At 41.7% G+C, this 21,564-nt stretch overlaps 4 protein-coding genes across 4 annotated transcripts in view; 3 read left to right on the top strand and 1 right to left on the bottom strand.

The window, feature by feature from the left end:
* cbfa2t3 (CBFA2/RUNX1 partner transcriptional co-repressor 3) overlaps positions 1-4,455 on the top strand; it is a 53,478-nt gene extending 49,023 nt beyond the window's left edge. The window contains exons 11-12 of the mRNA XM_080765154.1: positions 2,003-2,193; positions 3,959-4,455. Of these exons, the coding sequence (XP_080621280.1) occupies positions 2,003-2,193; positions 3,959-4,321 (554 nt within the window). The 3' untranslated portion in view covers positions 4,322-4,455. The remainder of the gene's footprint in view (positions 1-2,002; positions 2,194-3,958) is intronic.
* Positions 4,456-11,495: 7,040 nt separating this feature from the next.
* pabpn1l (PABPN1 like, cytoplasmic) lies at positions 11,496-14,226 on the top strand. Its single transcript, XM_080782349.1, has 5 exons — positions 11,496-11,871; positions 12,364-12,431; positions 12,528-12,634; positions 13,143-13,230; positions 13,632-14,226. The coding sequence occupies exons 1-5, from the start codon at positions 11,793-11,795 to the stop codon at positions 13,953-13,955; spliced, it is 666 nt and encodes a 221-aa protein (XP_080638475.1). The 5' UTR covers positions 11,496-11,792; the 3' UTR covers positions 13,956-14,226.
* Positions 14,227-14,235: 9 nt separating this feature from the next.
* trappc2l (trafficking protein particle complex subunit 2L) lies at positions 14,236-16,137 on the bottom strand. Its single transcript, XM_080782474.1, has 5 exons — positions 16,039-16,137; positions 15,592-15,764; positions 14,763-14,850; positions 14,513-14,592; positions 14,236-14,413 (listed from the first exon to the last, which is right to left on the bottom strand). The coding sequence occupies exons 1-5, from the start codon at positions 16,069-16,071 to the stop codon at positions 14,368-14,370; spliced, it is 420 nt and encodes a 139-aa protein (XP_080638600.1). The 5' UTR covers positions 16,072-16,137; the 3' UTR covers positions 14,236-14,367.
* A 270-nt stretch (positions 16,138-16,407) lies between these two features.
* galns (galactosamine (N-acetyl)-6-sulfatase) overlaps positions 16,408-21,564 on the top strand; it is a 31,609-nt gene continuing 26,452 nt past the window's right edge. Inside the window, exons 1-5 of the mRNA XM_080761133.1 lie at positions 16,408-16,581; positions 16,889-17,012; positions 18,291-18,365; positions 19,207-19,309; positions 19,758-19,901. Of these exons, the coding sequence (XP_080617259.1) occupies positions 16,465-16,581; positions 16,889-17,012; positions 18,291-18,365; positions 19,207-19,309; positions 19,758-19,901 (563 nt within the window). The 5' untranslated portion in view covers positions 16,408-16,464. The remainder of the gene's footprint in view (positions 16,582-16,888; positions 17,013-18,290; positions 18,366-19,206; positions 19,310-19,757; positions 19,902-21,564) is intronic.

Here is a 21,564-nt window from a genome sequence, read left to right on the forward strand (position 1 = left end):
TTGTTGATGTATAAGGGGGAGGGGACTTGATTATTCGGTTATAAGTCTGATATTGGTTCTTCTAAGTATTTGTTTTTTATTATTATTTTCAGATAATTGCCCAGCTCTAGTGTGATGCCATCTCTCTCTCTCTCTCTCTCTCTCTCTCTCTCTCTCTCTGTATAAATGGGGTGTATCTCCCTGCTGCCTCAGAAGCCAGCTAGTTTGTTGTAGCACTTCTTCCCCTTAATTGATGCCAGACACGTAGCCTACTCTCTGGTCTGGTTCAGGTGAAGAGACTCCAGACACGTACTCTCTGGTCTGGTTCAGGTGAAGAGACTCCAGTGCGTTTGGAAAACAAGATCAAAAGTGTGAAAAAGCGAACAGAAATGCACATTCCCTGTGGAATTAAAATGTTAATATTGATGCCCCGTGTTTTCCATTAAGTGCTAATTGCCCTGGCATCTGCTATGCAGTCTCCTTGATAAGAATTAATTAAATTTGCCAACTAATCTTAGTGGTGAATGTATTAGTGCTGATAGCTGAGAAGCTTAGGATGGTGCAGATAGTAGAGGTGTGTGTGTGTGTGTGTGTGTGTGTGTGTGTGTGTGTGTGTGTGTGTGTGTGTGTGTGTGTGTGTGTGTGTGTGTGTGTGTGTGTGTGTGTGTGTGAGAGAGAAGGGGGGGGGCATTGGGAGGGTCGAAAGAATACAAACTCACACACACACACACACACACACACACACACACACACACACACACACACACACACATACACACAAGCTTGCTGCCTTCTTCTCGACAGTTTGAGACAACTGGGCGAGTGCCAACTGCATGAGTTCTCTCATTTACACGGACAGACTCACAGATGATGCAGCAGTGGAGAGTATCTCTCAAGTCTCTTAAATGTCATGACTGCTGGGACAAAAGTTTTCTTGGCTGGAAACTTCTTGTGGTCGTGACATATCAATTTAGTAATTGTCTCTCTGCATAATTCTAAGCCTTGTAAATTGAGCAGCCCCTTTCTCCACACAGTATTCTCTAGAGCTCTGCAAGGTATGGAAAATGTACGCTTGTTTTGTTTTTCTTGTGAGGAGAGCTAGGAAAGATGGCAAAATACAATCACTCCTGCCTTTTATTGAGATTTGGGAGCTCTGGAAACTCCTATTTTAGACTTCCGTCTGTAAAGGAGTCCATGCACCTGCCTAAAAACACAGCCTACTCACTCATGTATATGTGCTGGCATTTGTAGAACAAAAGGCCACAGGCTAACGTCTCCTTCATGGAGACTCCTGCAGTGACGATATACATCACTGATGGGGAGGCAATGCAGTGTCTTCACTTTAATGTGTTTTATTCATATTGTTTCCCCATTGACTCATTGTAATGGCAGGAGGGCAATTTATGAACAGCAGGGAATCCCAGACCACTGGGTTAATATTGAAGTTGGTGAACAAAGTTTGGAGACATCTGCTGTTGTCAGCACTGAAAATGATTGCTGCGAAACGTGTTTCATTTAATTATTCAAGTCTGTCTGCTTTCGTATTCTGACAGAAGGTTTTAAATCTTGGATGATGTACATCTGTTAGCTGAGATGCAACAAGCAACAAGCGTATGCTTGTTTTATACTGCGCCACACGACAGTGTCGCGTAGTGGAAATGAGCAGATCTACAAGCTCACGATAAGTCACGTTGTGAGCTTGTACATTTGCTATTTTCCCACAACACCATCCTACGAAAAAGGATAAATCAAGCTTTAGAGAGCCTCAATAAAGGGGACAGAACAGGAGCGGTCTTCAGCAGTGGTTATCAAAATGGGGTCCGGGGACCCCCCAGGGGTCCTTGAGGGGGTCCCAGGGGATCGACATGCAGCAAAATGTGTTTAACCACTTTAACCCCATCTGCCATTTGAAAATAGCCGACCAACAAGCTGGCAACGAAACCCTGGCACCATTTTTTTTTTTTTTAGTACCACAGGTCTTCAGAAGTAACACCTCTCTCTCTCTCTCCCTCCCTCTCTGCAGAGGAGGCTGTGAATGAGGTGAAGAGACAAGCGATGTCAGAGCTGCAGAAGGCGGTGTCAGACGCTGAGAGGAAAGCTCACGAGATGATCTCAGCGGAGCGCTCTAAGATGGAGAGGGCCCTGGCCGATGCCAAGCGGCAGGCCTCCGAGGATGCATTGACTGTCATCAACCAGCAGGAGGACTCAAGTGAAGTGAGCATCACAGACCCCCCACCCTTCCTGCCACGTGGTAAAATCCTGAGCGTTCATTAAACTGAGAAAAACATAATAAGTAGCTACATTTTGACAGTAGAGAGTTCCACCAGGTCCGGTGCATCTCCGAAACAAACATTGTTTACATTTTAACAGTCTAGTTGAACAACGCTCAGGATTTTGCGGTATACACCCTCACGTCCTTACTTGCTCATTATTCACTCGCTTCCTCAACTCTTCCGAGCTGAGTTGTGCACGTCCAAGTAGGCAAGCTACGGTGGACGGAATAGGTTAGAACCCAAACTAGAAAAAAGTGCTCATCATGTCATTTCTTCTCATGCCTTTGACGGAAATTGGATGTTCAAATTCATGATTTGAAGCATTTCGTTCCAAAAATGTGCTTTGCAAAACCTACTAGTGGCGCTATAACAGGCCAATGTGAAAAGGGTGAGATTTAATCCTCTGCCTAGTATGAATATGCGTGAAAAATGTCACGTAAATTGCACGCTGCGTTCATGATTTGTATTTGTATTTATTTTGTTCAAAACGGGCCAATCCTGCAAACTTTGAAAGCCAATGTTAGCCTGGAATATGAAATACCGGACAGAAGCGTCTTGATCATATGACTATAGAGATACTGTGTAATGTGTACCGATTTGTGGTATTTTTGGAATCTGAAGGAGTAATATCAAACAATGTGTTTTACAAAAGTCAGTCTCCTGGTGGCGCTAAAGGCCGTTCTGGACAATTTGGGGCAGAGGTTCAAAATTGGCATCCAGGGAATGTGTGTGCAGTTTCGTAACGATCGGGCCAACGGTGCCATAGATTAGCTCATAACAGACGGAAGGACAGACACACGGACGGACGGACGGATGGATGGACGGACGGGGGCAAAAACATATTCTCCGTCATGCTATCGCCTGGCGCAGACAATGAGTCCCATTTCATATCAGGAAAAAACGACTTTGCCTACTGTAGCCAAAGTCTGTTGCTGTGGTCTAGCACTATGTTGCCATTTTGATTATAGAGGAGGCTGTCCAGCTGAGTAAATAGGCAGACCCAGATGGCCGGAGCAGAATGCCAGACAGGCCGTTAGAGAGCAGTTGACCACCACCTGCTGGTACCGCTGACCACAAGCCTTGGAACACTGAAATAAAATGTGCAACAAATGCAAATTAAAGCATAATAATTCATTATAATTCATTCATAATACAAAAAATGGCTATGTAAAAAATAATTACAAATTTCAAAAAACATTTTCAAATATAGCTTTCGAGCTTGTAGATCGTCTATTTTCACTGTTCATGGTATGAACAAGCTTAACCCATTAGTGGTCATAAGTGGTTATTATTACAGTATTAAAGTATTACAAATATTAATACAAGACAGGTGGGAACTAGGGACATCTGGGCACCATATTTTTCAGATGACTGGGCACCTGGACAAGTGGGCACCTGGACAACTGGGCTACCAAAACCATCTGGGCACTAGGGACATGGGGGCCCAGTTGTCCAGGTGCCCACTCACCAAAGTGTCCAGTTATCTCCACCCCTAAGTGCCCACATGTGCCTAGTGCCCAGATGGTTTTGGTACCCAGTGCCCACCTGACCTGTTACCAAAAAGACAGCATGTATAAGTAAACGACTGAAAAAAGAGGGGGGGGGGGGGGATGCAGCATAACAGCCAAAAGTAAAACCAGATAACTTCTATTAGATGAGACTTATCTTTATCAACCCGCTTCTCTTTCCCCCCACTGTCTCTCCAGAGCTGCTGGAATTGCGGCAGGAAGGCCAGCGAGACGTGCAGTGGCTGCAACACGGCTCGCTACTGCGGCTCCTTCTGCCAGCACAAGGACTGGGAGAAGCACCACCACGTATGTGGCCAGGGTCTGCAGGGACTGCCAGGGGGCAGCAGCGTCCCGCTGGGGACCCCGTCGGCCTCTGCGACCTCCAGCGCGCCCCCGACCCATACGGAGAGCACTCCGCCAGGCGCCCTGTCCCTGGCAGGCCAGGCCTGTATAGGAGGTGGTGGAAGCGTCTCTGCCAGCCCGAAGGAGAGCAGTTCCAGCAGTGCCTCTCGCTCCACCACCCCGGCCACCCCTGCCCTGCTGGACGCCACCTCTCGCTGACCTCTGAGCCCTTCACTCCTTTATTTTGTTTTTGGACACTAGACGCTACAGTGCCCGACACTCCCAACGAAAAACCAAACCAAACTGAGGAATCTTCATCGCACATTGCACCCATTCCTCTTTCCCTGCTTCACTCTCAACTCACTGAAGCGCTCACAGTTATACACAGTAAAATCCTAAGTGTTAAGTTTAACTCTGTGAGTATAGAATTGTAACCAAATGGTCCATTTAGTTACATTTGTATATTCTGTGATTCCAATGGATGGATTATCACTGAGGATTTTACTGTACAGCTGATGATGAAAAAGAAATTAAGAAAATACTTGTGTCAGTCAGATATACTGCTCTACATCACCCCAACCCCCACACACACATAGAGACCAGTCTGGGTTTCAGTGTAGTGTAAAGCATTGAAGGTACAGTGACTCCTCTCCCCGTGTTCAGTAACATATCAGGCTTACTTGCTGATGAAGCGAGCTTTGATATAAGACTAATATGTGCCCTTAGACAGCAGAGGATGTGTGGAAACATAACACTGGAAGAGAGGTTAACTAATTGCTTAGCACTTGGATAGGATTTCCCTTTAATTCAGCACCAGTGACAGCAATGCCCAGCCCCTGACGTGTGCACTACTATATGATATATCACACCTCTCACAGAAGTGGCACTTCCTGCACACAGTGTCTTTGAGAAAACGTGCAGGGGGAGAGAATAGTACTTTTCTTCTACTGAAGGAGGGAAGGGGGGAAATGTCATTGATGCGATTTATTCCTCAGAAATACAGTTATTTATCTGATATTTCTTTTTTTGGCTTTAAGGGAAATTAAAGAAAAGTCCAAATATTCTAAATGAATAACGACGATGATGCTAATAATGATATGAGAATAAATTTTAAACTGTTAACTACCTTGCTAGCGAGCCAAGAAAATCTACACCGGACACACCTCTCTGCACCATTGTGAACCCAAATGAATTCAAAGAAGAGAAAAATAATAATAACATGATCCAAACCTTTGTATTACACTGCCAAAGTGAGGAAGTAAGAGATAAGGAGAAGCACTCATCTTGTAACCAAACGCAAAGCAACATCACCTCCTCAGCAGATAAAACCTGATCCATGCTTCGGAAAAACAGTGTCGATCTGCAAAACATATTTAAATAACACTTTTTCTTTATTTATTTTTTATTTCAATTGAAGACTTGTGTTATTTTTGTCGAGCTACACTGTTGCCGAAGCATGAATCAAGTTTAAGCCAGCCCGGAGAGGGCCAGACTGCAGAGGTGCTACAGAACAGCACCCAGAGACAGTCAGATAGACATACTGTAGACTGTGCCATGCTATGCTCTGTAGCCGCCTGCTGCAAGCCTGGACAAACCAACAGTGATTCCTCAGTGACGGCCCAGACTAGTGAACACAAGAATGGACATTGTGGTGAACTCGCCCGCCAGATACGTTTATTGGAATGGACGGAGACCCTGCCAATGAGTGATTTATGTGAACAGTAACAGAGAGGACAGACAAAAAGAGGAAAGGAAAGCTATTTGGAAAGAAGATAACATGGGAAAAGAAAAAAAACAAACTGAGCTGCCTGAAAACCTCAAAAAACTAACTTGCCCAAGAAAGCATTGTATAATATGGAGAAATATGGAAAGGTTGTTTTTAAATTGTTTGTTTTGTTTTTTAAACAAGCTCCATGAAGAGGAGATATTTGCTGTTACCTTTTCATTCTCTCCCTCCTTTTCCAAAGCATGATAAACAGACTAAAGAGCCTCGTAATGAGCGGTGTAGACTCATTTCTCCTCTCTTTCTACCTCCCCTCGCCTCCACATCAACCCCTCTCTGCTCCTCCCCGCCACTGGCCCTGGACCCCCAGTCTACTTTGGACAAAGCCTATGAGAAGTCGCGTGGGAAGGGATCAAACCTGCTTGTAGATACTCCTTTTATTTGCTTTGGGTTTTTTCAATAATGTCTCTTGTCGCTGACGTCCACCTGTGCTGCCGTTGTGTATATCCAGAAAGATGGGACTTTGTTTTTCTTTCATTTTTCCTCCTTTAGTTTGGGCTGAATATTGAAGTCGGAGCACGGACATTCTTTTACGAGGAAAAGCCCCATGTTGTACTTATTGTTTAATTTGTTGTATCTATATCAATGAGATGAAACTCCTCTTGTAGAATATTTTGTATTGCTCGCATTGTAAGACAGTGAGAGGACGGAGGTGCAATATGAAGAGAATTCAGCTACTGAATGGAACCTCAACAACTGCCCATAGGGTGTCATATAATATAGATACATATAAATATATTTAAAGTAACATCAGTAACTTAATGTGAATGTACATAGTATTTAAAGAGGTCCAAAAATGTGTTTGCCAAATAACAGAAACCTTTAAAGTCAAATGTCCGGAATATAATTTTCTTTTCTCATCTTTTCTCGTAGCATTTAAACACTCAAATTTCACAGATGAAATGAAGATGAAATTCCATATGGAACAGAAGACAAATGTCCATATAGAAACACTACACATGTAGCTGAAAAATGGATGGAGACTATATGGTTGGATGGACATCTCAACATTTCTTGAATTAAGTCCAAAGTTGTCATGCCAGCCTAAGACAGAAACAAAGATAATATATTTTCACCTTGTTTTGTGTTTTTTTCTTTACATTTGATGGATTCATTATTGTGCTTCATCGGCCTCAGGTCAGTTTTCATCCTACTGGTGAGGATTCAACAGCATGGTGACAAAAAAAAGGGGACAAAGGTTTTTAGGCCCATCTAAAACTTGAGCAAAATTACGACACATCAAATGTGGGATTCAAAGTCAAACCTTCACTGTAAAATCCAGAGTTTTACTTTAATTCTGAAAGTGTACAAAATGGTCCATTTTGTACAAAATTAACCATTTTGTAAGTATGTGAGTTAAATTAACAACACAGGGTTTTACTGTGTTGAGTTTCGTTCAGTCTTGGGGCTCGGTGTGAAACATTTACCATCCTTTGGGCTTAAGTGCCACCTCGTCCTCAACAACCTGTGTCTATGTACGCTAGGTCACTCACCTACATACTTTTTACTGTAGGAGTTAGAGATACACCAGTGTTAAGCTACAGGAAAACTAACCTCAAAGCTTTTTTTGTTTATACTTTGTTTATCCATCTGTTAAACTTTACCCCAGTTATATTACATTATTTCTGCAGTTTGATATATGATCGACTAAATGGTACCTCAGTGATTTGGCACTGATTAGCATTCATGCGAGCCAAGACGTGAGTAGCATTTCCCCTTTTATGTTGTTTGTTAAGACTACTAGCATTGTAATCGGCCTCAACGAAAATGTGTTCTTTATAGCTTGCATAAACAAGCTATAAAGAACATTAATTATCAAGCTAATTGAATTCTTACTAGTCTAATCCCTAAGAAAATTGGTGTCATACCTCTAGAGATGGACCAAACTTGTTAAACGGCAGATAACATAATTTGTCAAAATGGAAATACTGACATTTGGCTACCCGTGCATCTGTCTATACCTGTATCTACCTGTATGTGTGTTCTATCATACCTTGAGATATGGCATTGAATTCAGCCTTTTCCTGTATTTTGCTCCTCTTTCGCTCGGTCCTTCCATCTAATCTCATCACCACTACCACAGGCCTCTCTTTAAGCCCCCTCACACTAGCTACCTCCTGTGACCATACAGCTAACCACCAGGAGAGGTTGACCTGGACTTTGAAAGCTGGGCTGAGAACAGGCATGGGAATGCACATTCAAAATGGATATGACTTTGTGCATTATTATAAAAACTATGGCATTGAACGGAATTGGCATTGTGAGTCATGTGAAGGGATATTTATTTCCACTCGATCTAATATTATTTGTTCGCTTTTATGGCAATAGTCGCCAGAATTGTTGGCATTTAACTAGACACTGTATACTGTATGTGTATACTCTATATGCTTCACGTGTATTCAGTGTACACATCTCCCATTACCAAAATAAAAACAGAACCAACCATTACATGGCATTTGTAGCCCAAAACCAATAAAAGCACAGACCAAAGTAATCCTGCATTGCCAGAGTAGGCTCTGACATGCTGTGTATTGTAAGACCAGAAATAATGAGGTTAGAACTCCACTATACCATTTAACCAAAGTGTCTGAAATACACACAGTCAGAGCACACCAGTAAAGAGCACACTCAACCATCAGGCTGAGTATGAGATATGGTATGTAAATGAGCAATTAAAGCAATCAAACAGCTTGTTTTCTATATATCAAACAATTCCTCAGAACAATAGGACGAGCTCTTTATAGCATGCCTACTGATTGCTTCGAGTGTTCTTGCAGTACAAAGCCTTGCAGAGATATTATATTGAATGCATGCCAAGTGTGTTTGTGTGTGAATGTTAGTTATTTTAATATATTTTCGTCGTCACCTCTGTATAAACTACTTGAAACCTCCAGAGCTTTAATGAAACATCCTTAACAGACTAATGGTTCAGATTCAAGAGCTTTTCTTTAGAGTGAGAGTAAAAACATTAGCATACCTGATCCACATTGAAATGTCAATTCCATTCAATCCAAAGTGCTTTTTGCGTGTGCCTCCTTGCCTGCCAGTCAGCCCTCATAAAATAAAACAAAACCAAACTCAATGACCACTTAAGAATGACCAAAATCCAACCAAAAGCTACAGATACCTTTTTATTTATTTTCATGTCCATGTGTTTTGTGTTCTGGCCCAGGATTAGAACACTTCTTCTGGGGTAGATGTGGTGGGACATGAGGTCTCATAAAGGGAGTGTAGCTATAATGGAGTGAGCAACCAGTCTACCAGTATCATTCACTGGGATTCATCCCAGTGACTATCATTAGATGGAATAGATCAATAATTTTCTGTTTTCACTTTGTGTGAAACCACTTTTGTGCAGAGGTGTATTATTGTGTCATATTCTTTCCTAGCATTCTGTTGTTACAGTATAGTAAATGGCAAATGCATAAGTGCTTTCCTGTTGTGAAAACCATGAAAGGGTCTCAAAACATCTGTTTATTTATTCAATTTCTGTTATACAGTAGTCAGTAGATAGGGACAAAGTATATGTTTAAAAATGGCAAATGTTTGCAGGTTGGCAACTGTGTTTCTCTACCAATGAAGGTTCAAAGGCTCATCTAATGTGATGGAGGCATGTCTTTCCCATGAAGCAAGCACTGATTTAGTAGGAAGCTGATATGGCAAATAGTGGATCTTTCCCCAAAGGCCATGGCTCAGGATGGTCCTGTTTTTACCTTTACATACATATTACATACATACATACACAAATGGAAAAAGGTTTGGTTTTATATGTGTAGGGAAGCATTATATACTGTATTGTGCAATACATTATTACAGAAAAAAGGATTGTTTCTGTAGGAAAGGTTGGCGCTTTGAAGAGTTTTCATTTTTTTGTCCTCTTTAACGGTCCTGTTACCATTTTAGCTGAAGTGATCTGTGCCAGAAGAATTAAATTCTGATTTGTATTATTTATTTCTTGCATGCTTTCCTCCCTGTTGCTATTACCGCTCTTTAACTGTTCGCTCTGTTGGATGTGTGAAGCTGTAAAACATTCTAATTCAGGTTAATGTCTGTGTTGAACAATGTAACTGTGTAATTAAAACATGAAATGAAATATTTATCACAATGGTGATTCTTACTTTTCTTATAGTTAGCTACTGACATTTTCAGACACAATGACTTATTTGTCTCATGCAAAGGTCAAAGCAGCCATATCATTTTGAGGGATAAACAATTGGCCCACCTCATGAACAGATGGCTGGTCAAATAAAACATATTAAAGTCTTTCATAAATTGCATTCTAGTTTGCATAGGTGTACACTACATCCATCAAAATCAATGACATTTTCTCAGCAAGTTTGCAACGACAAAATATATACTTTATGGCCATACAAAATATAAAACACAATGTTCATAGGCTGGGTTATTCATTCTCGGTCAATCAGTGTGACTCTAGCGTCTAGCCTCTCACAGGTGATCCTTATCAGCATACCTGCTCATCATTGCCAGGTTGATGGTGGACATTTCACCAACGCGGTGAACGTAGGCTACAGATTACTCCTGTTCAACTGAACTAGAAGCTTGGTTAGAGAGGTAAAAATGTATTGTTAGTGGACTAGTGCTGTTAATTTAGTCTCTTCAACGAAAATATAAAAGGGTCGGAAGTAAATATAGACTAGGCTACTTTATTTTTTTATTTGTACGTTTTATTGTCTGTTAGAATTTGCGATCTAGCCTAGGCTACATTGTGTTTAGACTAGCGGGCGGCTGGAGCCGCAGCTGTTATGTTAAAGTTTAGTTGAATCAATGAATATGGCGTTGTTAGACAATCGGGGGACTTTGGTTTACCTGGAAGGCGCAGAGCCCAGCGGGGGGCATTTCACCGAGGAGGACCCGGTGAGTTAAACATCCATCCAACATATGATCATATGTGTGTGCGGTGTGCGCTATTTATAATAGCCTACACATAATTATAACGTTTTCAGATGGGGCCCCTCCCCTGGACCAGAGCTCAGCTAACGGACCCCCATCTGAAAACGTGTCGACTCGAGACCCTGGAACTTTGGAAGTGAACTGAGTGAACTCTACACATGTTTGTATTGATTGATTGAAGTATTTAACATATTAAAGAATTAAATTAGTAGGCCTACATTTCAAGCACAACTCAATACAAAACTGTTAACTGTGGACGACACCATAAAGCATTAGGCCTACACTTGTTTACAATAGGGTCCACCATGTTCAATTCATCATAAAGGTCTGCTATTTTCGGCGAGCGACACCGTACGACGAAACGAGGCAGGATAAACGCATTACAAATACGTTTGAAAAAGAACCCCTGTAAAGGGACACTTCTTATTTCTACCCGGCCGGTCACAATACAAACTGAAATAAAAATGAAAATAAATTACAGTGCAGAACTGCAGATGCAGAAGTAAAAAAAAAAAAAAAACCTGTGATTTAACGGTGCATTATTAAGCTCTCTATTATGGTTTAAATCGTGCACAAATGTTGCAAGTGTTGGGTAAAATGAAAAGCGCGCATCGACCAACACAATCTTTTATTTTTAACGATTCTAAAAATTGCAGTACCCACGGCAGTTCTGTGGGTATCTGACGCGCATGCGCAGACCATCCCTGGATGGGATCCTTTGCATCCGTAGCTAACAAAACACTCCGCATTTCCACAGGGAAATAATGGGGTATCACCGTACTTCTGAATCGTATTATAATTATTATAGGCGGTGAACTAACGCATGCAGATCTGTCTAGATCGGAATTGAATTGAACGCTTGCAGTAGTCTTTGTGTATGTGTGTGTAAAATATATGCTACTGCTAGTAGAGACGATATAGCAGCAGCATATCGGGTTCCATTCCTGTATCTATCAGGAGCTGGCGGCCATCAAAGCCAGGGTCCTGGAGCTGGAGATGGAAGAGGAAGCAGACAAGCTGAGGGAAGAGGAACAGGCTGCCGAAATGCATATGATATCCAGTAATTCTCAGCCTGGTAAGAGAGACTGCAGCTACAGTGCATGCACAATGGTTTGCTTTTAGGACTGTTGCTGTTCTCTTATGCTGCACAACTGAAACACTGATGTGAAAGCTTGCAGGGCCTGATCCATAGGTGTATACTGTATAGCATAGCATAGCAGCCTTCAGGTAGGTGAGCTAGCTGTCTGAAGTCTTGGCCATCTGGTTTACACCTGGACCACAGCAATGTGAAACACTTGCATGTGCCTTATCATCTCTGTCCAATGAGATGATGCAGTGAGTGCAAGGGTCCCAAAAGGGTTCATCATCTTGCTCATGGATATTTGCTGCCACTGTGCTTCTCTTCATTTTTATTCCTGTGTCTGTCCTTGGTGCCTCCTTAGAAGGGAGCTGGAATATGAGATTATGTCATATAATGTATTGTGGAAGAAAGCACAGATTATGCAATGAATTCCTGTATACATTGCACTGATGTGCAAGAGTAATGTATGTTTGTGTCCTGCTGCAGGACTGTTCTACAACATGACCCATGAGGAGAGGATAGATGCCGACAACAGATCAGTTTATGTGGGAAATGTATGCCTTGTTTATTTTACCACATTATTCTAAAGCCTGTACAACAGCATCTTCCAAACATTTGTTCTGATACCTACGTCGCTCCACACTCTCCAGGTAGACTATGGAGCTACTGCAGACGAGTTAGAGATCCACTTCAACGGCTGCGGACCTGTCAACAGAGTGACCATCCTATGTGACAGGTTCTCTGGTCATCCCAAGGGGTAGGTTAAAACGTTTTATTTAACTAAAAAAAAAATGGCCCAGACAGTCAAAATGTATTCATCCTATGTGGCTGCTTAAAACTGATTATTTTGCAAACTACTACTGCTGGTACTAGTGTTAATTTAACTATGTTAAATTAACACAGTAATCCTACACATTTTTGCTTTTGAGCTTTTCATGTGGTTCTCAAACCTTCTCATGCCAATTACCATGACATTAATGTATTTGGCCCCCATCTGACGGGGACGGGGACCCCCATATCTAAATGGTAAAAAGGAAAAGGTGCATTTATCCAAAGTGCTTTACATTGTGCATTATATTCACACACACCGATGGCGGAAGAAACCATGCAAGGCACCAACCTGCACATCAAAAGCAATTAGGGGTTCAGATTCTTGCTCAAGGACACTTCGACACTATGGGGGAGCCCGGGATCCGAACTTGTTACGCAATGTTTGTGTTTACACAAACATTGTTCTTAATGACATTGATCTTCTCTTTTCACAGCTTTGCCTATATTGAATTCTCAGATCGGGACTCTGTTAACACTGCTATTAGCTTGGATGAGACGTTGTTCAGAGGCAGAGTCCTCAAGGTGAGTGTCATTAACTTTGGTCTTCAGCAGGTCAGCTACTGGTCTAACATGCCGGTTTACCTTGAAGTGCAAGGACACTTTGGTAAAGGTTTGTGTTGCCATATGACTTGACTCTGAAGGCAGGCAAGATATCACAAATGGTTTCAAATGGTTCCATTCATTAGAAATTGATTATTCAAAATATGCTCCTCGTTGACTTGAAACAACCTTTACGGTGATAAGAGTGACTTTGAGCACTGTTTCACCGTACAATGTGAGTCAATGGAGGATCTTGCACACCTTTGGAGTTGCATCATGGCAAGGTGTAAGTACACAACCCAAACCTACCAAGTGTCCTTGAACTACACAAAATTGTAATGTGTACTGTCTTTGGTTTACCATCCATGACCTTTGACCTGCAGGTGATGCCCAAGAGGACCAACATGCCAGGGATTAGCACCACAGACAGAGGCGGCCCTCGAGGCGGCCGCGCCAGAGGCAGAGGCTTCCGTCCACCCCGCTTCCAAAACAACTTTCAGGGCAGGTTCCGGTATCAATCAGCGAGGCCGCTCCATCCAGTGCCACATCCTTACTATGGGGGCTCCTCAGTGGGGAAGAGACAGTGGGGACACATGGAGTATCGTGAGCAGACCCCCAAACGTTATCCGTGCCTTCTTCTCATCACCCCACCGTCGGAGGAATTGGGAGCCGGGCCGAGTGAACATCACTATCCTCAACAGCGTTAACACATTGGCATAAAAGCCTGCCACATTCAAGGAATTTCTGGTTTAAATCATTGCTGGGTTGGATTCTGTGTAATGTCTAAGAGACAGTGGACAATGAGTTTGGCTTTCCTATTAATCAAAAAATTTGGTTGAGACTAAAGGAGCAAAGTTTGATTCTTGAATTCTTTTCTTCGTGCCAACAAATAAATTTGCCCAGGGGAGACTATCTGGGTTTACTTTTTAGCATTGTGAAAAGAAATGAATAAATAAAACAAATGACTTGATCACCTAATTTGTGCTCCACGTGTTTACAATTTATTTTATTTGGTTTTACAATGAATAAATGACCCATGAATGCACTGTAGAACAATTTACTTCAAGCAGGCAATGAGAGGCGAGGACATTATTTACAGGGGATGCAGGTAGGAGAATATCAGCTGGCTTGTACCATCATTCCAGATACCATTCCATCAAAGGCCCTGGGGAGTCGTCAAAGATCAGACAAATAATGCCAGTCTTACAGGAAAATAATAAATGTTAGGTTCAATCATGAATTTAATAGTAACAAGAAAACTCACTTGGATTGAATTTGGTCGCCTGGATTGTAGAATGGGTTACACATCACATCAGTAAATGAGTTGTGTAATTTTCTGAACATCTGAAAAACAATGTAGCCTAATTAAGTAAAAGTAATTCATACTCTGCAAGAAAACAACCATTGAATATTATGTATCAAGTAAAGTTTGTTACATATTTTAGATCTGTTTATCCATAATACATTAAAACAGCAGGTTTATAGTTGTCAAATGTAAGAAACGCTGAACTTACACTCCTAATCTCATTGTCCCTTAAAGATGTATTCGAAGAGTCCACAACAATGACAAACTTTACTTTAGAGTTGGTCACGTAGCCATATCTGGTTTACAAGTGAAGGATTTCACAAACTGAATACAGCAAGATATATGGTTTCTAGTAGCCATAGAATGGATATTACATTTCATGTACATGATATACAAAGCCATAGAACACATCCATCCAGGGGAGGGGAGTCATTGCAGCGACACCAACAGATGCACTTCATATGTACTACTTGTGCAATAATTGCTGTAACTTGGGGTCAGCTCTTGTCATCTAGTTTCATATCCATTTGAAAGGTCTGGCATAAAACGTGTATTCAGTCAAATATATCCACTTTTTCCATGAGATTTACATGGATAATTACATTACATTTATTAATTACATTCTCTGTGACGGGGCTGCATTGACTGCCGCACTGAACACAATGTAAAATTCCTTCAACGGGCACATATGGCATGGATGGGACTGTATGTAACTAACTATGCGGTCATTGATGGAAGTTTCCATGTTTAGTGTTGTTATAATTGCAGCCGTCGCATACAGAGAATTATTTCTGCGTGAAGCTCATGGAAAAGTGTAGATATTTGACTAGATGTTTTATGCCAGAACCTTTCAAATGGACATTGTAACTGAGCCAACCCCAACTGTCAGCAGAGTATACATGCAGCGCTACAGGTTAGAAGGTGCCCACTGTATGCAATACATTATTGTTATTTAAATGTATCCATATGTATGTAATATCACAGGTGACTATATGAGTAAAGACTAAAAACGTCTAACAAGTTGTAAAAATGGATACACTTTGTAATCTTCAGTGGGATAGAGCAACCCCAGATACAGTTCCCTCTGGTCTGCCATGGCTTTGCCCACTGCTGAGATCTTCTCTTCAACCACATCCAGTGAGGTGTGGACGGTATAATGAAACTTCAGCTCATTCTGAGTGGGAACACTCCGAATATACAACGGGTAATTCTATAATTGTAGAGAAGCAGATGAGCATTAATACAAAATAACAAACAACCAAAGACAAGTTTAAAATTGTTACATAATGGAACTATAGCTTGTAAAAAATAAGCTAATGTTAGCTGCGTAGGTAATAGGCGGCTTTGTGGTATGAGACCACATTTATTCGACCACAATAATCTAACTCGGTTGAAAATGAAGATGATATGGTTCAAATAATATATCCAGCGAGAATAATGTATGGATAAATCAACCAAAGTCAATGCAAAAAGTTATTGTTTACCTCCTTTGCGATAACTGCTATGCACACCGCCATGTTGTTCTCCTTCTACTGTCAAATTATGTCACGTGATTGCTACGGAAAAATAACATTAGAAATAAAAGGTTCCTCCTCTCTCTATCAACTAACTATGTAGAAAATAAAATGTCTATGTTTATTCTTCTTTATATTTAAAAATTACACCTTCAGATTATGTTATGTTATGTTATGTGCTTGTTTGGATTGGAATACTTTTCATTCGGTATGCGTAAACGTTGCGCTACAATCGTTCATGATGAAAGTGGTAAATTAATCCACCCACTTCCTGACGCGTGACCTCGTGACGCGGAGCTACTTGTGGTCACATGACCAGAGAGCTGCTGCTGGCTGTGTGTAGCCTTGGTCCCAGCCTTACTGATCTGGCTGTGGCTGCTGCTGCACTCCACTGTAATGTATTGCTGGTCTGTTCAAACTTTGGCTGTGTTTTCATGTCTACTATGTGGCTGTTGGACCAAGAAGCCGTCAAACATTTCTACACCAAACATCATCATCATGCTTATGGATGACGTAAGTTCACTTTTTATTTTGTTTTCTCAGTGAATGAGGTGTGTGTGTGTGTGTGTGTGTGTGTGTGTGTGTGTGTGTGTGTGTGTGTGTGTGTGTGTGTGTGTGTGTTTTTGTGTGTGTTTGTGTGTGTGTGTGTGGTGTTGTTGTTGTTGTTGTTGTTGATAGGCTCTTCAACAGGTTAATCAGGTTTGCTTTCCCAAAAGTGTGAGTGAGTGAGTGAGTGAGTCATGGAGAGAAAAAGAGATTGCTGCTGCCTCTTATGTACAGTACCTGATGGAGTGGTACTTGAAGTTTACATTTCCTCTAGATGGGGTGGGGTGACCTGGGTGTGTTTGGCCAGCCCTCTAAAGAGACCCCCAACCTGGATGCCATGGCAGCACAGGGGATGCTGTTCCCCAACTTCTACACGGCCAACCCACTGTGCTCCCCCTGTGAGTCGGCATTACACAGTCCAAAATCAGATTGTTTTTTGTACACCAGTGGTTCCAAAAGTTGGCTCCTTGTGGGGGTTCCAAATGGACAGGTCTGGTGTTTAGCTCTGGTGTTCTCCTTAGCTGCTTCTAATTCTATGGACCAGAGCTAGTAGGGGTCCTTGAAATTAAAAGGTTTGAGCACTCAATTATCTTTTTTTTTTTTGTCATCAAGTTTTTTAATGATTTTTCAATAAAGCATACACAATTCACATGACTTACACAAAAGAAAAAGACAAGAAAAACAAACAAAACACAACTAGCAGTCAAAAAAAAAAAAAACACCCCTGGACAACACCCCTCCACACTCTGTTGTTGACACTCGTGATTATGTCATAAATAATGTATAAATACAAATTGTTACTGCAACATATTTGATATATAAATAAAAGTAGTCCCATATCTCATGGAACTTCCCTTTAGCACTCAATTATCTTGATATTATATTGTTGACTCTATTCCATGGTTTGACCTTTGATTTAGAAAACTGATTTGAACATCTTTATTGTAGCTGAAAGAAATGTTGTTCCTGTTCTTTAGTCTGTCTATTAGTGTCTAACAATCCCCAAAATATCACTGTATTATTACTAGGTAATATTAGGTAATAGTTGCAGTATGCAGGTGTTACTCTACTATAGTATTCCCATCATTGATGCGCCTCCTACAGTAATGACAAACACCTGAACTGATAACAGTTGGATTTAATCAAGCGGGATGGGACTCAGGTACGCAAAGTTGGAAGAAGCACCTGAACTGTTGGGGGAAAAAAGTTATTAATTTATTACAGCCGTCGGTTGCTTATTACATCCTTGGGTTGCTTATTACAGCCGTGGGTTGCTTATTGCAGCCGTGGGTCCTAAATAATGTTCATGATAAAATGCCACAATTTATTTCTACTCATTCTGTGTCTTATAGGAGGGCGGTGGGCAGTTCAGAAACCTGTCCACCAGTGACATCATCGTTAGATAGATTTCTTTTTAAAACAAGATTATTAAAATTGATGGCTTCCATTATAGCCTGCAGTTTCTATTAGCTTGCATTCCCTATCATTTTAAACATTATATTAGTGAGGAACAATTATATGAAGGTAGGTTGACAAGTGGTGAAGTGGTCCTTTAACCAAGGGCAGTTTCCAGAGGAAGCGCACCTGTTTTAATTTCTTTACCTGAATAACGTCCTGCATTATATATGTGTGTGTGACTGTGTATAGCTCATGTGCTATTTATCTTTTTATTACAGCTAGAGCTGCACTGCTCACAGGGAGGCTGCCTGTCAGAAATGGGTTCTACACCACCAACGGCCACGCTAGAAATGGTGAATCTTCCGTGTATACCTCCCTGCTTAGCCTTCAGTTGCAGTTACGTCCTTGCATAGTGCAAAGTCCACAATTGTACACACAGTAAGATCTTAAGTATTGATTTATCCATTTGATAACTCAGGAGAGAAGTAGATCTATTTTTTCAAAAATGTATTCATTTGGGAATACAATGTTTCGGTCACTCAGACCATCAGGCAGTTTTCAACTTCATCCAGCTGAGTGGTTCTCTCAAGGGAGCGAGAGGGGGATGCCTAACTCATCCCCCTCTCGCTCCCTTGAGAGAGAGAGAGACACCTACCAAAAAATTATCAGATCCCATTTGTTAAAAAATGTACCTGAGGGGATTTTAGAATAGTGGTGCTGACGTTACATAGAGTAAGTCAGACATAAGACAAACACTTGGAAATGGAATTGGTAGAGTTTTTCTTTTATAATAACTTTGTAATGCTACTGACGTTTGTCAACAACAATCTTGAAAACCAAAGTATTGCATTGTGGGTTTGAGCTGACAGGCCCTTCTAAATGTCAATCAATCAAGTCATCTTAAATTCAAGTGGCAGATGTCAAAAAGGTTTTATATTTAAATTAAATATATTTGTAGGACCATGCCATGTGATCTACCTGCACAGCCTTTGTGATCTACTGGTACATCGCAATCTACCTTTTGGGCACCCCTGAGTTAGGGGTTAAAACAAAGCCTTGATCAGGGACACATTGCCAGGGCCAGGAATCACTGAGAATGTTACTGTTCAGTACTGTATGTAGAGACCGGGAAGGTTCTGGAATCCACACCAACTGCCCACTAGCTAACCTCACACTAACACTTGACCTTTGCAGCGTACACACCTCAGGAGATTGTGGGAGGGATCTCCAAGGATGAGACTCTGTTACCACAGATGCTGAAGAAAAGGGGATATGTCAGCAAGATAGTTGGCAAGTGGTGAGTTGATAAACTTATTTTTGGACTTTCACTCCACTACATTTGAAAAATGTAAACTTTTAACTCCACTATTCACTATCATGAATTATCCATTCAAGCCTTATTTCAAATATAGAGAAATATTAGATCTACAAGCTCACAATGTGTCACAAAATGACAACATTTCAATACTTCAGTACTACAACTTTCTCTTGTAGTTGAGTAATATTTAACCAGGTGTACATGTATACTTAGGGTTGAGCATTATGCATGACTGGTAGTCCTTCTGGAAGCGATGATATCCAAGTTGAAGTTGGTTTATCCATGTTGCCCACAGTTTTAATGGGCTAGTAGTGATTAGTGTAATAAACAAGGGAAATAATGACAACTGGGACCCCTTGTCTCAAACGAGCTGTTAAAATGCTGGCATTGTCTGGTTTCTGGTTTGTGTGAATGTGCTTTATCGCAGGCATCTTGGCCACAGACCGCAGTACCTTCCTCTGGAGCACGGTTTTGATGAATGGTTCGGTGCCCCAAACTGCCACTTTGGCCCCAACAACAGCAGCTACAGGCCCAATGTCCCTGTGTACAACAACTCTGAGATGGTTGGCAGGTACACACACACACACACACACACACACACACACACACACACACACACACACACACACACACACACACACATATGCACATACCTTTGGGAGAGCAGGTGCCCCATGCCCCAAAGGGGAATTTCATGGAGTCTCAGGGAGTCCCGCACACACAAAAATGTATTAATTGGCAATACAATGTTTCGGTCACTCAGACCTTCATCAGACAGTTTTCAACTTCATCCATCTGAGTGTTTCTCTCAAGGGAGTGAGAGAGGAATGAGTTGGCAGGTAGACACACACGTACATACACACACACACACACACACACACACACACACACACACGCCCCTATACTCACTGATGTCAGAAGGCCTGATGAAGACGATAATATAATAATAAACTTATTTATAGAGCAAAAATGTTACGAAGTGCTTTATATAAATCGAAAACATCAAATCAAAGAACAGAACAAAACATGACGTGTGCTTTCTTATGACTCAGTGGAATGGTTTGCCTGGCTGCTGCTCTGAATGAGTTGAGTGTACCCACCCCACCCCTCTCTTCTCTGTACCAGCTGTGCTTGTGTATTCCATTTTCCGCCCATTTTGTTCCCCCCAAAACAGCCATATGTGTATTCAGGGTCATTGGCGCTGGCAGCCGAATGCGGTTTTCCGCTTAGCCACGAGTTTAATCAGCACTGCGTACCTGGGACCTGGACAGACGCACGCTCAACACATCACACACACACACACACACATGCCCCCAGGAGATGGCAGGTTGCGTCTGCGGCTTACGAGGACACCTGGACCAAGCAGAGCGTGAGAGAGCGAGAGAGACGCCTGTCACTGCTTCTCCCGTTGCCGCGCCATGCTTCAGCGCCGCCACATAACCGTTCCCAATGCTCGACTCTGCGCTGACGAGACTTCCCGGATCTGTCATTCTGCGAACGCTCCTCTAAACGCATCCTGTGAGGGAAATGCACTCGCTGCACCCTGAGGGGACAGTATATGCAGAATCAGAGAGAGAGAGAAAGAGATGAGAGATGAGAGATGAGAGAGAGAGAGACACTGAACCCCTAATTGCTCCTGATGTGCTGGTTGGTGCCTTGCATGGTTTCCACCGCCATCGGTGTGTGAATGTAATGCACAATCTATGTAAAGCGCCTTGGATAAAGGCGCTATATAAATGAGAGAGAGAGACTGCTCCGGTAAATTTTTTAAATGCAAGGAAAACATGGGTACATAATGTGCATCTAATGTGGCTTTGTCCGTAAACCCAACGACACCTGAATTAAATAGATTAAGATAATTCTTATTATTCTATGGTACTGTGCAAGGTTGTCAATATTACAAGGTTGGCTTGATGATGTTGTACCATCTGTCTCAAGTTGGCTCCACAATGTTCTGCAACTGCTCCCACTAGAACGGCTCACACATGTTCTCCAATGAGACATGAATGGATTTGTCTTAGTTTGGGGACACGTTATGGAATACCGGTATATGGGAGACTACGCAGACATTTTATCAAGGGCAAAGAAGAAGAAGATGATGTATGGACGTATGTTTGTATATACAGTATATTGTATACGTATACCGGGTTTCTTTGTGTTATTGGCGTATATGTGAGTCATGTATCAGTTTGTGAAAGAATAAAATGATTGAAAGTAAAACTGAGAGGGAAGCT

The sequence above is a fragment of the Protomyctophum bolini genome, assembly GCF_963924005.1.
Source record: "Protomyctophum bolini genome assembly, chromosome: 1".
Taxonomy (NCBI): Eukaryota; Metazoa; Chordata; class Actinopteri; order Myctophiformes; family Myctophidae; genus Protomyctophum; species Protomyctophum bolini.